The following is a 12,289-nucleotide window of genomic DNA, read 5'->3' as shown; positions in this document are numbered from 1 at the left end:
CCGCGTGCAAACGCTCTGATCGTCGTGCGTGGCTTGGATAGCCTCGACTTTCCGAAAAACATTTCCTCTTACCCTCTTGAAAACGTGAGTAATGCATTCTTACGCACAAGTTATTTTAGGTTCTGTGGTGCATGAATGCAAAAGCTGGTTTTTGTCTCACACTCTTTCTTGCTTTTATGTCTTTGATTCAACGTGTAGGTTGTCACTTTAACCTTTAAATGAATGAGTAAAGTTAAATAAGTCCCTGTAGACCCTGAAAAAAAGTTTCAACAGCTAATTTGTAAGTTCCAGGAAATAAGGATATTTCAAGATTGAGTAGCCGTGTAGTTTCCCTGCTAGACTTCCCTTATTTTGTATCATGAGACTGATGGCACTACTTTGTCTATCTATCTGTCTCTGTCTGTCTGGTTTCAGCCGGTTCCGTTCACTCTGGACAGTGTGGCAAACACGGTGCACACTCTGTTTGCCGGCAGCACCCCTGTGGTCTTGCAGCTCGCCCCCAGTGAGGAGGTATGACCTCAGCGAATCTCTGGCACATTACGACTCACTAACCACATAAGTGATGCCTGCAAACACACAAAGTGCTCTGCAGATAAAGATGCACGTGAGATGCTTAAAATCTGATGCAATAAAATGCAAAGTTAAAATGAGACCTACTGTAAAGAATATTTAATTGGACTGACTTGTTTTTTTAATACTGGAAAATTAGCATTTTTATCCAGTGTTAAGTTAAATGTTTGTAGTTTTTATATAAAAAAAGAGTTGTCTAATTATGTTTTAAATTATTGTTCTTTTGTCTTATTATTTGTCTTATGTGTCTTTTTTTTTAATTGTTGTATGTGCTGATACAGCACTAAAAATAAAAGACTTGCTGTTATTATGGTAATTCAAAAATAGTTTCAATTATGTTCTTTATAATTAGTAAAGTAAATAAATTTTTTCTTGAACAAACTGAGAGACAAGTCTAAATTGTTTGTCTTTTGGTGAAATTCTCACAAAGTCATAGATGATGTTAATGGAACATGTATTGAACCCAGAACGTTCATTTAATATGTGTCCGGTGGCCGTGGAGCCGTAACGCCGCAGACGCGTGCAGTGAGGCGCAGATCAGCTCTAACGTCACTGAATCTGCTGTGTAGATGAATCATGCAAAACATACACGACAAACAGCGAATTTTTCATTGTTTCTCGAAACGTTATAGCATTGCCACACCGGCGATGACATGACTGCGGCGCCAAATTATTTGATGAGTAGACTGAAGTTGGGCTCAGGTGGTTGTGCTGTGGGATGTGTTTCCCTTACATTTATTTATTTATGACGGATTTTCCAGTATGATTATCGGCCGATACCGATCTCTGGCCGATCGATCGGAGCATCCCTAGCGTCTAATATTAAGAAATGTCTTGATTGTGTGTTTCAGAGGCTGTATATGATGGGAATGGCCAACACTGTTTTTGAGGACCTGCCCGTGACCCTGCAACAGATCCGTGGACGTCTGTCCCAGGACGGATCTGTCCTCACCTCCCTTCCTCTCATCTCTCTCAGCCGTAATAATGAGGTGAAGACTCATGGTGTTGAGATCTACTTTGTCCATAGATGTCAAATAACTAATAAAAAATGTATTTATCTGTCGGCACTGATAGCCTTGTGGGCAGCGTGCTGACATATAGCATCATTGCACTACGGGCGTCCCAAGTTCGAATCCCAGCTCGAGGATCTTTCCCGATCCTGCACCCCTCTATCTATCTATCTATCTATCTATCTATCTGCCTATCTATCTATCATTTATTAGTGTTTACAGTATTCACACACTTTGTACAGACATGGACTTGTAACAGTTTCTGTAGCAGTTTTTCGGTCATAGTAGGAAGTGGCTTCTGCCTTAAAATATCAACATGTGAAAGTAGTTGTTACAGATAGAAACCATCGTTCAGTAGATAGATACATGTTGGTTTTTGTTTCCCACCCTAAACTAGGCGTTGATCTAAATATACCGGTTTTAATGTGTTTATGTGGTGGTCTGTGTTTTTCAGGCTGATCTTCTGTTCCTGTCTGAGGTGCAGGTGCTGTATGACATCTCAGCTCTGGTGAGTTTCTCTGTCTGCTCTGAGCCCATACACTTTATGACAGTTTGTCCCATATAAATCAGCCGTGCGAGATTTTATAGGTTGATTTTTGTTTTCTAGTTTAAAATCCTTTTATTTTTAATCTAGCCTCAATGTTTGCATCTGCTTTTTAGTCTCATAAAGTTCCTAAATATATAAAATGTGTTTTTTCTTAATGTTTTTTTTTGTTGATTAAATTAAATTACTGTGGCAACTTTTTAAAACAAAGTGAATTGTCCTTTTTCACTGATAATTTACTCTATTGATTCTGTGTTATTGAAGTATTTCTTTCTGTTTGCTGCAGTTGCAGAAACACAAGCATCTGGCTAAAGACCCGGCTCCTGACCTGTACTCTCTAGAGCTGGCGGGGTTGGAGGAAATCGTCCGTCGTTATGGCACAGACTCTCCTCAGTTCGCCGACGCTACCAGGATCCTGACGTCCGCTCTGCAGAAGGTATGGAGACTGTGCTGCATTATTATAGTTTACTAAAACATTAACTTTTCTATTATTTGAAATAAATTTTAACTGAAATAAAAAACAAAACTAAGAACTAATAAAAATGGTAGTTGGTAGTTACTAAACTAAACTAAAATTAAAACCAAACTGGAAATATAAAAATAAAAACTAATTCTAAATATTAGTGATATCAGTGATACTAAGATAACACTGCTGTGCTGGCCTCTTTCTTGTTTACTGACACAATGGTCTCTAATGCAACAAAGTACATTAATTTTACTGTAGTTTTAATTTTTTTTTAAATACATTACAGTGTAACATTAATGTAAATACAGTTTGATAATGTGTTCATATTGTATAATAGATAGTAGTGTATTGTAAATTATCACAATAGATATGACAATAATTACAGAATCGCAAGCAAAAGTTATTAATTTTTTTAAATGGAACATGGAAGTTGCTAAAATGTTCTGCTAGAAATGAGGAAGACTAGTAGTTTTTTGTCGTTAAGCCTTAGGACAAGGACAATTAAGATTTTTATATTTATTTTTGCATTAAGGCATTTTTAGGCAAAAAAAGGAATTATGCTTTATTATCTTTACTTATTTTAAGCTGAAAAATGGCACACTTTTACTGTGTAAAACTGTTAATATAGCAAGTTAAAATAAATTAAGACAAAACATTTAAAAGCTTGACTTTTAGCCCCTAATACGACAACTTTTAGGTTATTTAGATATCTGCAAATTTCTCTTTTATTGTTTTGTCATGAACATAAGATCATTATTGTTCATTAAATTTAATTATTCATTAATTACATTTTCATATATATTTCTCTGCTTGGTTCCAGATATAAAATGTGTTTGTTTTTTTGGCCTAGTAGTACTAAATAATACATTACAAAAATAATAATAATAATATTATTAGTACTAAATAATACAGTACTATTATTATTTAGTACTAATACAGTACTACTATTATTATAGTAATAAATAATACAATAGTACTGCTGTTTTTAGTACTTTTACATTAAAATCTGTTTGTTTGTACGTGTACAAAGTTCGCAGACAATGTCGCCAATGTCTATGCAAACAACGCGGTTGTAGAAGTGGTGACGGTGAAGACATTTGAAGCCCCTCTGACCAGGAAGTCACGCTCCATCCTTCAGATCGTAAGTTAACTGCAATAAGCTTTTCTAAAAGCAAACATTTCTACATAGAAAAAAATAGTAATATTGGATCAGGTCCACATTTTCAGCGTTATTCTTATTCGTCACGGTACGAGAAGAAAGAATCGTTTCAAGACCACTTCTGTAAGACATTTAACATAAATTGCGTAAGCTTTAGTAGCTGGTTAGCAAATAGTAGCGTATAGTTTTATCTTAGCGACCCTCACCTTTCCAACCCATAACCTGTTTGTTTTGTTCTAAAACAAGAAGACTGTTACAGTACAGTAGAAACCCCCTTCGCTGACCTACTTTTGAACGTTGAACTTCATGTAACGCTAGCGTGTGGTTGTTTCAGAGTAATCAAGGCAGCCTCTACAACCTGGCCTACAAGTACGACTATGATTACGCTGTGGTCTTTAACATTGTCCTGTGGCTGATGATCGTGTTGGCTTTAGCCGTCATCGTGATCTCGTACAACCTCTGGAACATGGATCCCGGATATGACAGCATCATCTACAGGATGACCAATCAGAAGATCCGATTGGACTGATGACGTCCACCACACCCCATTCCATTTTGTGTTTTGTATTTGAGTGCATTTGAATGTGTTTTATTTTTGATGTGGGTACCACAGAATTGCTTGTATAAATGCTTCATCTTTATGACGCAATCAAACACAGATATAAAGATTATTTATTGATGCCGGTTGATAGATGGACAAATAAAATTGTTTGTGACGTTTCTTAATTGCTGTATCTTGTAGATTTGCATAATGTGAAGAGGAAAATCTAATGTTAGGATGTAAAGAATTGAGATTTAACTCTATTTATTGTTTGTTGTTCACTTCATTGTGCTGTTTTCCTTCCCGAATACTGGATATGGTGTAATTGCTCCATTCCCATGTAAATTTGTTTAATTAAATAAATGTCATTTTCATTTAATATAAATATATAGTAGAAAATTAGACCTTTTAAGTGTGACTGTTTGTTGTGTACAAGGTTGTAACCATTTATTAAACATTGGGGAGACTGTTTTTAATAAAGTAGCCTAGATGTAGAAATAGAACAGTTAAGGAAATAGATCTAATAAATCTAATTCTAGTAGGGAAGTAATTATTTTGAACTAATTACAAATAACATTTTAAAATATGTACACATTCACTCATTTGTATGCCTAATACGGCGAAAACGCAAATCGTTTCTTATCTCTTCACGTTCATTTAGAAATTCTATGAATCATGTAAATGATACCAAAACAGTCATATCTGGGGGAAAAGTCGAGTAGTTTGCAGTGCTGGATATTACTGTCGGTCGTTTAACATTTCTATCATAAACAGTTGTGAAATATTAAATGTTTTGCTATTTCCATCTTACCTTGCTCTCTTTCACCGTTAAAAACCGAAATACCGCGCTGGAATTCCCGCACTGCTTCTGTGAAGAGTAAACCCCGCCTACTTTAATTTGATTGGTCAAGAGTCATATCAATCATTTTGACGAGCGCGGTTAGACGCTGAGCAGTAAAAAAAATAGCCTAAAAAATGTAACTGAAAGTTTTCATGGATACATATATGTAACATCCTAACGGACTTGTTTTCCTCAGTGTCTATGGTGGTTACGGCCCTGGTTGTGTATAGATGTTGTTAATTCCTATGAAACATTGTGTTATCATATAAAATGTACAAATGTAAGTGCAACCCAAATAAGAAAGAAAACTCCATTCATCTCTTAAAACAAGTTTTAATGTCTTTATGAGTCACACGTGCATGCTACAACACGTTACTGAGGAAAACAATGTTCAGAAAGTTTAAAATAGAACAGTTAAGGAAATAGATCTAATAAATCTAATTCTAGTAGGGAAGTAATTATTTTGAACTAATTACAAATAACATTTTAAAATATGTACACATTCACTCATTTGTATGCCTAATACGGCGAAAACGCAAATCGTTTCTTATCTCTTCACGTTCATTTAGAAATTCTATGAATCATGTAAATGATACCAAAACAGTCATATCTGGGGGAAAAGTCGAGTAGTTTGCAGTGCTGGATATTACTGTCGGTCGTTTAACATTTCTATCATAAACAGTTGTGAAATATTAAATGTTTTGCTATTTCCATCTTACCTTGCTCTCTTTCACCGTTAAAAACCGAAATACCGCGCTGGAATTCCCGCACTGCTTCTGTGAAGAGTAAACCCCGCCTACTTTAATTTGATTGGTCAAGAGTCATATCAATCATTTTGACGAGCGCGGTTAGACGCTGAGCAGTAAAAAAAATAGCCTAAAAAATGTAACTGAAAGTTTTCATGGATACATATATGTAACATCCTAACGGACTTGTTTTCCTCAGTGTCTATGGTGGTTACGGCCCTGGTTGTGTATAGATGTTGTTAATTCCTATGAAACATTGTGTTATCATATAAAATGTACAAATGTAAGTGCAACCCAAATAAGAAAAAAAACTCCATTCATCTCTTAAAACAAGTTTTAATGTCTTTATGAGTCACACGTGCATGCTACAACACTTTACTGAGGAAAACAATGTTCAGAAAGTTTAAAACACTTGCCTGATGTTTTTTCTGAAACCATATTGAACCCTAGACCTTTTAGTTTTTGACCTAATGTAGACATTTTGCTGTTGTTGTTTTTTTCAGAAACAGGAAGTAGCTCTTTTACCAATCTGTTCACATGAAGCATGGCAAAACTTCAAAAACTCCATTCATCTCTTAAAACAAGTTTTAATGTCTTTATGAGTCACACGTGCATGCTACAACACGTTACTGAGGAAAACAATGTTCAGAAAGTTTAAAACACTTGCCTGATGTTTTTTCTGAAACCATATTGAACCCTAGACCTTTTAGTTTTTGACCTAATGTAGACATTTTGCTGTTGTTTTTTTCAGAAACAGGAAGTAGCACTTTTACCAATCTGTTCACATGAAGCATGGCAAAACTTCAGTCAGTGTTGCACAACACATCTCTAGACCATGTTTTTTTCTTGCTATCTTGTACTTTTTGTTCGACGTTGTACCATAATTAATGTTTTTGCACTTTGATTCAAGAACGTCCACTAGGGAAAAGTGGTTTTCTGACCTAATTTGATGGTTTTTGATGCGTTTTGGGTACTTGTCAGCTGGTCAGATTTGGGAGACCAGCTAAACACCAGCTTGGCCAGTCTGGGGACCAACTAAATCATCCTAAACCAGCATGGTTAACCACATAAAATAAAATCAATACAATCAAACATAAATAATATACTTCATAATAATGTTTGTTAACATGAATTAACATTAACCAGGATTAATAAGTATTGTCCATTGTAATTTAATGTTAATGCATTGAACCTTACTGTAAACTGTAACCACATTAATCAAGATTGATCTGTTAACATGTCTGACGTACTTGGTAGCAACACACATCCAAATTATGTATTTTATAAATAAGTAAATAACATGATTTCATTCAAACAGTGACGGAAACACATTGACCGTTATAAAACTTAATCCTACCGAAAAGGATACACCCACAGAAGGTGTCAGACTACCTCATTATAACTTTGTAGGTTGCAAGATGTGATGATTTCTGCTTGTGTTGATCTAGGATGCGGCTTTGGCTTCTGAAGAAGTACATAAGTGCCGTTTATCTGAATGGGATTTTCTCTTCTGGAATATGTGGGCAACTCGATTTCAGAATACTACGAGAACAATAACAATGAAATTAGCCACTTTATAAACATCTTCACCACACATGTGAACACGTTTGGTTAATTTTGTAAAACATTTGGGAATTTTTAGAACATCTAGTAGAGTTATTTCAGCTAACTATGTGTTTTAGTTGCTTAAGATGTTTCACAAATCGTCATGAGCTGTGAAATCTGAAGAATGATCTCCATCATCATCATTTCACAAGTAACGAGTTTCTAAACACCTTCCGCTAACACTAGAATAACTTGATGAGACATTTTAGCTGTTGCCTGGAAATTTTGGAAACACTTTGTACTATGAACTAAAATGGCAACTGAATCGTATAGCAATTTAAGTCTTACCTGTGCAGTGTTTAAGTCCTCAAGTGGTACTGTTTCGACATTCTGGGGTTGATGTCGACTTTTTCTTGGCTTCTTAAGTTTGAACATTAACAGACCTAAAGTAGCACATTATATTTTGGTTAAGTTATCATCATGGAATGAATATAATACACGTGCATAATGAAACAATGCATTAGTGCATTTCAGAGAAACTCTTCATAAAGGAATACACTAAACTTTTAAATTTAAATGACACTGAGGAGATTCATTTGAACATATGCTCATGTTAATTTATTTATTATTATTATTATTTTATGTATTTTCAACTTGATTGTATCTTAGAAATCTCACCTATTGCAATGATCAGCAAAATGTTGAATAGGAAGGATGTAACAGTCAGAATCTTGTGAATCTTGGGAGTTGTTTCACATTGTGATTGTGTATGATTGTTGTATTCTGTTTGATTTTGATCTTGGATAGATTCTGTTTAAACAGAATAATTGTATAAGTTTTGCATTTTTATTGCCAATAAATGATTAAACACCTCTGATAAGGGTAAAAGTATATATTGCAGTAACACAGATAATAATTCGTTTTTAGATCATTTATAATATAATTAGTATATACAACAGCAAATTTGATGTGTTAATTGCAGTTGATTTAGAAATAACTTACCAGTGATGTAAAGTCTGATGCCCTCACTGAGCTGTAGAAATGAGCCTGTTTTTACACAATAATATATTCCTAATTCATTGATAGTTACGTTACTAATAAATAAACGGCTCAAAGTTAGTGATGAATATTTGTCTTTCAGTCTTTGGTCTTGTGCATTAGATGATGTAGAGTCTGATGTGAAAGTTCGCAGTATCGGCACTGGAGAATCTGAGAGTTTCTGGAAAACCCAATACATTTCTTTTACACCAATCTGACAGTCTAAAGTCACGTTTTGCCCTAAATTCACCAGTTTATCAGTTAAACGCTCTGTAGTTTGACACACCAGTAGAACTGTGAAGATAAAACGCATATGGTAAAACACATAACTCTTTCAACCTTGAAAACTATTCAGTCATGTGAAGATCACACAGAAATTACACTGAGTAACTTACAGAAGAGTAAAAGTTGCGCCGTCCTCATTCTGTGATTGTTTTACTCACATGCAGTAAAGATGGTTAACTTAACTACGAATCTGTGAGGAAGTGCTACACAGATGCGCAGAAACAAATTAGAAGGAAACCACCAGACACCCTTGAAAAGAGGATGTAGACGTTGAACTTGCTCTGACCTGACTGTTTACTGTTATTAAAGCATTTAAGAAGGTCAAAGTGCATGAGATAAAGTGTTTGTTTTGGTTAAGTAATTTCAGCTGCCAAAAGGTTTTATTTTCAATTAATTAAATTGCTATATTGGCACCTAAACTAAATAGAATTTTGAAGCTGATTTTTTTTTAACAAAACTTCTGGCCAAACTTGCTAGTATAGCTAGTATGTCTGGGTGTTTTCTGACAGCACCAGCATGTGGTTTTGCTGACCTAGTTTCAAGTTAGCAAGTGTGGGTTTTAGACATGTATGTTCTGTACAAGTATGCCATAGTCTTTTTAGCCACCATTGCTATTTTATACGGACTCTGGAACATGGATACTGAAAACAACCTAAATAGTAGAGAACATTCTGGCAATGTTCTTTTACAGTTATGGACAAGCATTCTTTCAGTAATAGAATGTTCATTCAAAGTCGTCTCAGTGGGAGGTTCATCTAAGAATGTTTGCAAAGTCATAAAATGAATTAATCCCTTGACATTTGTATAACCAAGAACCAAGACAAAACATTGTCAGCTGTGATGCGAGATTGATTTCTCAGAATCCTATTCTTCTTGGACCTGTGAATCTTTTGACTGTATGAATCATACAAAATGCTGGTAAGTATGTAATTACAAAAATAAATTATTGAATATTTCTTGTGTTAAGTTTGTCCTTCTGGACTTACAGGATGATCAAAGATTCGAAGTAATCGATTGACATCACCTCAAATTTGGCTACATTTAATTTCTAAAACCCATATCTTTACCAGATTTGACCAAAGAAAGACTTAAACTACTTCAGTCTGTGTGCATTGAATTTATTTAATACACGAGTTTCACAATTTGAGTTGAATTACTGAAATAAATGAACTTTTCCACGACATTCTAATTTATTGAGATGCACCTGTAATACAAATTTATATATTGGCACAAAAATGAACACAAAACAATAGCATATAAAATGATTTTATACACACTTACCAGTGTTGTAAAGTCTGGTGCCATCGCTGAGCTGTAGAGTGCTGCCTGTTTTTACACTATAATATATTCCTAGTTCATCAACAGTTACATTACTAATAAATAAATGACACCAAGTTAGTGATGAATATTTGTCTTTTAATCTATCATCAAATAAAAAAGATGCTGTAGAATATGCCATTAAAGTTTGCAGTATCAGCAGTCAGTTTCTGGAAAACCCAATAAATGTGTTTTACACCAATCTGACAGTATAAAGTCACATTTGCCCCTATATTCACCAGTTTATTGGTTAAACACTCTGTAGTTTGACACACCAGCAGACCTGTGAAGAAACACACAGATCATTCAGATTATTCTGTAGAATGTAACAATGTAAACCGATTCACATTGACATGACAAAATGATTAAAATCAGAAAAATCTTTCAAATCAGAAAACCCGAGTAACTTACCAAAGACTAAAAGCTGCTCCGTCCTCATTCTGTGGTTTTTCAAATGATATGCAGTAAGAGAGTTAAGACTAATCTGAGCAGAAATCAGAATAGAAAAATAGGAAACCAGCAAAAACACTTTATAGTGATAAAGTGAAAAATATGTGAAGATGAAGAAATCAGAGGCCCATGCGCTGATGTTTTTCACAATGTGTGACTTTGTACACAAACTTGAACCAGACCAGAGTTTAAGCCAACTAACCCACAGCTGTGAGAAAACAGACCTTAGCAAGACAATGAAGACTTTAAATACAAATAACCAAAAGACTTACTACAGCACAGAGCATTACATAAGTTTTATGTCAAATACAGTAGGCCTATTTATTGACATTGAAATATGTTAATAAACCCTTAAAACATAAACTTACAATTTGATTATTAACACCACACACAAAAAACAAAAAAAACAAATAAGCATTTACATATATCATACTTAAGGTAAACAAGCATCCAGTCCAGTCAATAAAGACACAGGAAACATAAAGATTATTCACGTCATTTCACATTACATTTTTATAACACCAAGCTTTACAATATTTGAACTAATGCATACAATCAGGTTAGCATGACTTACATTTTAAAATATATTCTCATATAAAACAGTTAATGTAAATTATAGTAGTTCATAATATTTCTTTTTCCTGTTTTTTGACTTTCACGATTTTGCGATTTTACATCATTATGTGTATAAAAGCCCAGAGTCAAAGAATGAAGCCACTCAAAGTAAACATATAGAATTAAGATTTAAGATTTTATTTACAAGACTTAATTATCAAAACAAAAGCAAAGTCATCCTGAAAACATTGCAAATTTTGTCATTGGCTTTTGAAAAGGAACAAAAGTGTTGTTGGTCGGGTAAAACAGACGAAATTCCACTTCAGAAAACTACAAAATAAAAGATAAATTAGCTCCAAATGCCCATGTCGAATGATTATATTCACTATACACATTAAATGCTGAATAAGAGTGTCGTACCTCTTAAACTCTCTGTAGTTTAACACACCAGCAGACCTGTGAAGAAACACACAGATCAGATTATTCTGTACAATTTAACATTGTGAACAAATTCACTTTTAGGCGAGACACTGCACGTGAATAGGGTAAAAATATTAACTAATAGTTATCACCTTACTTACCCAGCTGATTGATTACATTGATAATAGCAAACATTTTTTGTATTACAAGTTTTCTAAAATGGTATGTTTAAATATGCAAATGATGCATTATTTAATGAAGTATGCGCTAATTTGCATACATTTCTAGTACAAAAATCTGAACACTGAATGAAGTCAGTTTCAAAATTCTTGTTTAATTTTTTTGACATATTAGAGTCAAATGTTTTTACAGAGGGAATTTTGGGTATCACTTTTTGTCACTCCATAATTCAGAAAAATATTTGAACAGCCAGAAAACAATATATTTTCACAATTTTGGGGGGAATAAAAATGTTGTAAACAATCAAGCAAATTATATATGAACAAATCCCTCTGTAAAAACCTTCAGAATATAGACAGGAATAAAAATGTAAAGTTTGGTGTGTGTAAGTGCTACTGAAGTGGAGATTTATGGCTCAGTGTAGGAGAAAAAACTCATTTTGAGAAAACGGCCTTTAAAAATATGTATTGTAATTGAAATCTATTGACACAAATAGATAAAGTGCTATAAAATAAGCACTTAACAGTGTCTTTTGGATGTTTTCTTTCCACTAGTCTGAAAAAACACTTTATGAAAAACCAAAAAAAACAAAATCTCAAACTTGACAGGTGCATGAAAAAAC

At 34.0% G+C, this 12,289-nt stretch overlaps 2 protein-coding genes across 2 annotated transcripts; one reads left to right on the top strand and one right to left on the bottom strand.

Annotated features, from left to right (window-relative positions):
* Nucleotides 1–6: 6 nt before the first annotated feature.
* Nucleotides 7–5,118, top strand: LOC107756024 (renin receptor-like; the record flags this gene model as incomplete). The annotated part of the gene is made up of 7 exons (XM_016573000.1): nucleotides 7–84; nucleotides 415–510; nucleotides 1,422–1,559; nucleotides 2,035–2,088; nucleotides 2,411–2,560; nucleotides 3,621–3,731; nucleotides 4,084–5,118. Coding segments are annotated over 7 exons (822 nt in total), but the record flags the coding sequence as incomplete, so codon positions are not given.
* A 1,392-nt stretch (nucleotides 5,119–6,510) lies between these two features.
* LOC107755994 (uncharacterized) lies at nucleotides 6,511–8,936 on the bottom strand. Its single transcript, XM_016572956.1, has 5 exons — nucleotides 8,856–8,936; nucleotides 8,425–8,754; nucleotides 8,101–8,232; nucleotides 7,771–7,865; nucleotides 6,511–7,419 (listed from the first exon to the last, which is right to left on the bottom strand). Exons 1-5 carry the CDS (start codon nucleotides 8,881–8,883, stop codon nucleotides 7,261–7,263), a joined length of 744 nt encoding a protein of 247 aa, XP_016428442.1. The 5' UTR covers nucleotides 8,884–8,936; the 3' UTR covers nucleotides 6,511–7,260.
* Nucleotides 8,937–12,289: the final 3,353 nt, after the last annotated feature.

The sequence above is a fragment of the Sinocyclocheilus rhinocerous genome, unplaced genomic scaffold, assembly GCF_001515625.1.
Source record: "Sinocyclocheilus rhinocerous isolate Xijiao unplaced genomic scaffold, SAMN03320098_v1.1 scaffold1283, whole genome shotgun sequence".
Lineage (NCBI taxonomy): Eukaryota > Metazoa > Chordata > Actinopteri > Cypriniformes > Cyprinidae > Sinocyclocheilus > Sinocyclocheilus rhinocerous.
Note: the sequence above shows the minus strand (reverse complement) of the source record. Positions and strands in the feature narration are given on the sequence as shown.

Coding starts and splice junctions, on each gene's coding strand:
- LOC107755994 (XM_016572956.1), bottom strand. CDS start 8,883: ATGAGGACGGCGCAACTTTTACTCTTCT. Junction 8,755..8,855: donor GGCGCAACTTTTACTCTTCT/GTAAGTTACTCA, acceptor TTATCTTCACAG/TTCTACTGGTGTGTCAAACT. Junction 7,420..7,770: donor AGGACTTAAACACTGCACAG/GTAAGACTTAAA, acceptor TTGTTCTCGTAG/TATTCTGAAATCGAGTTGCC.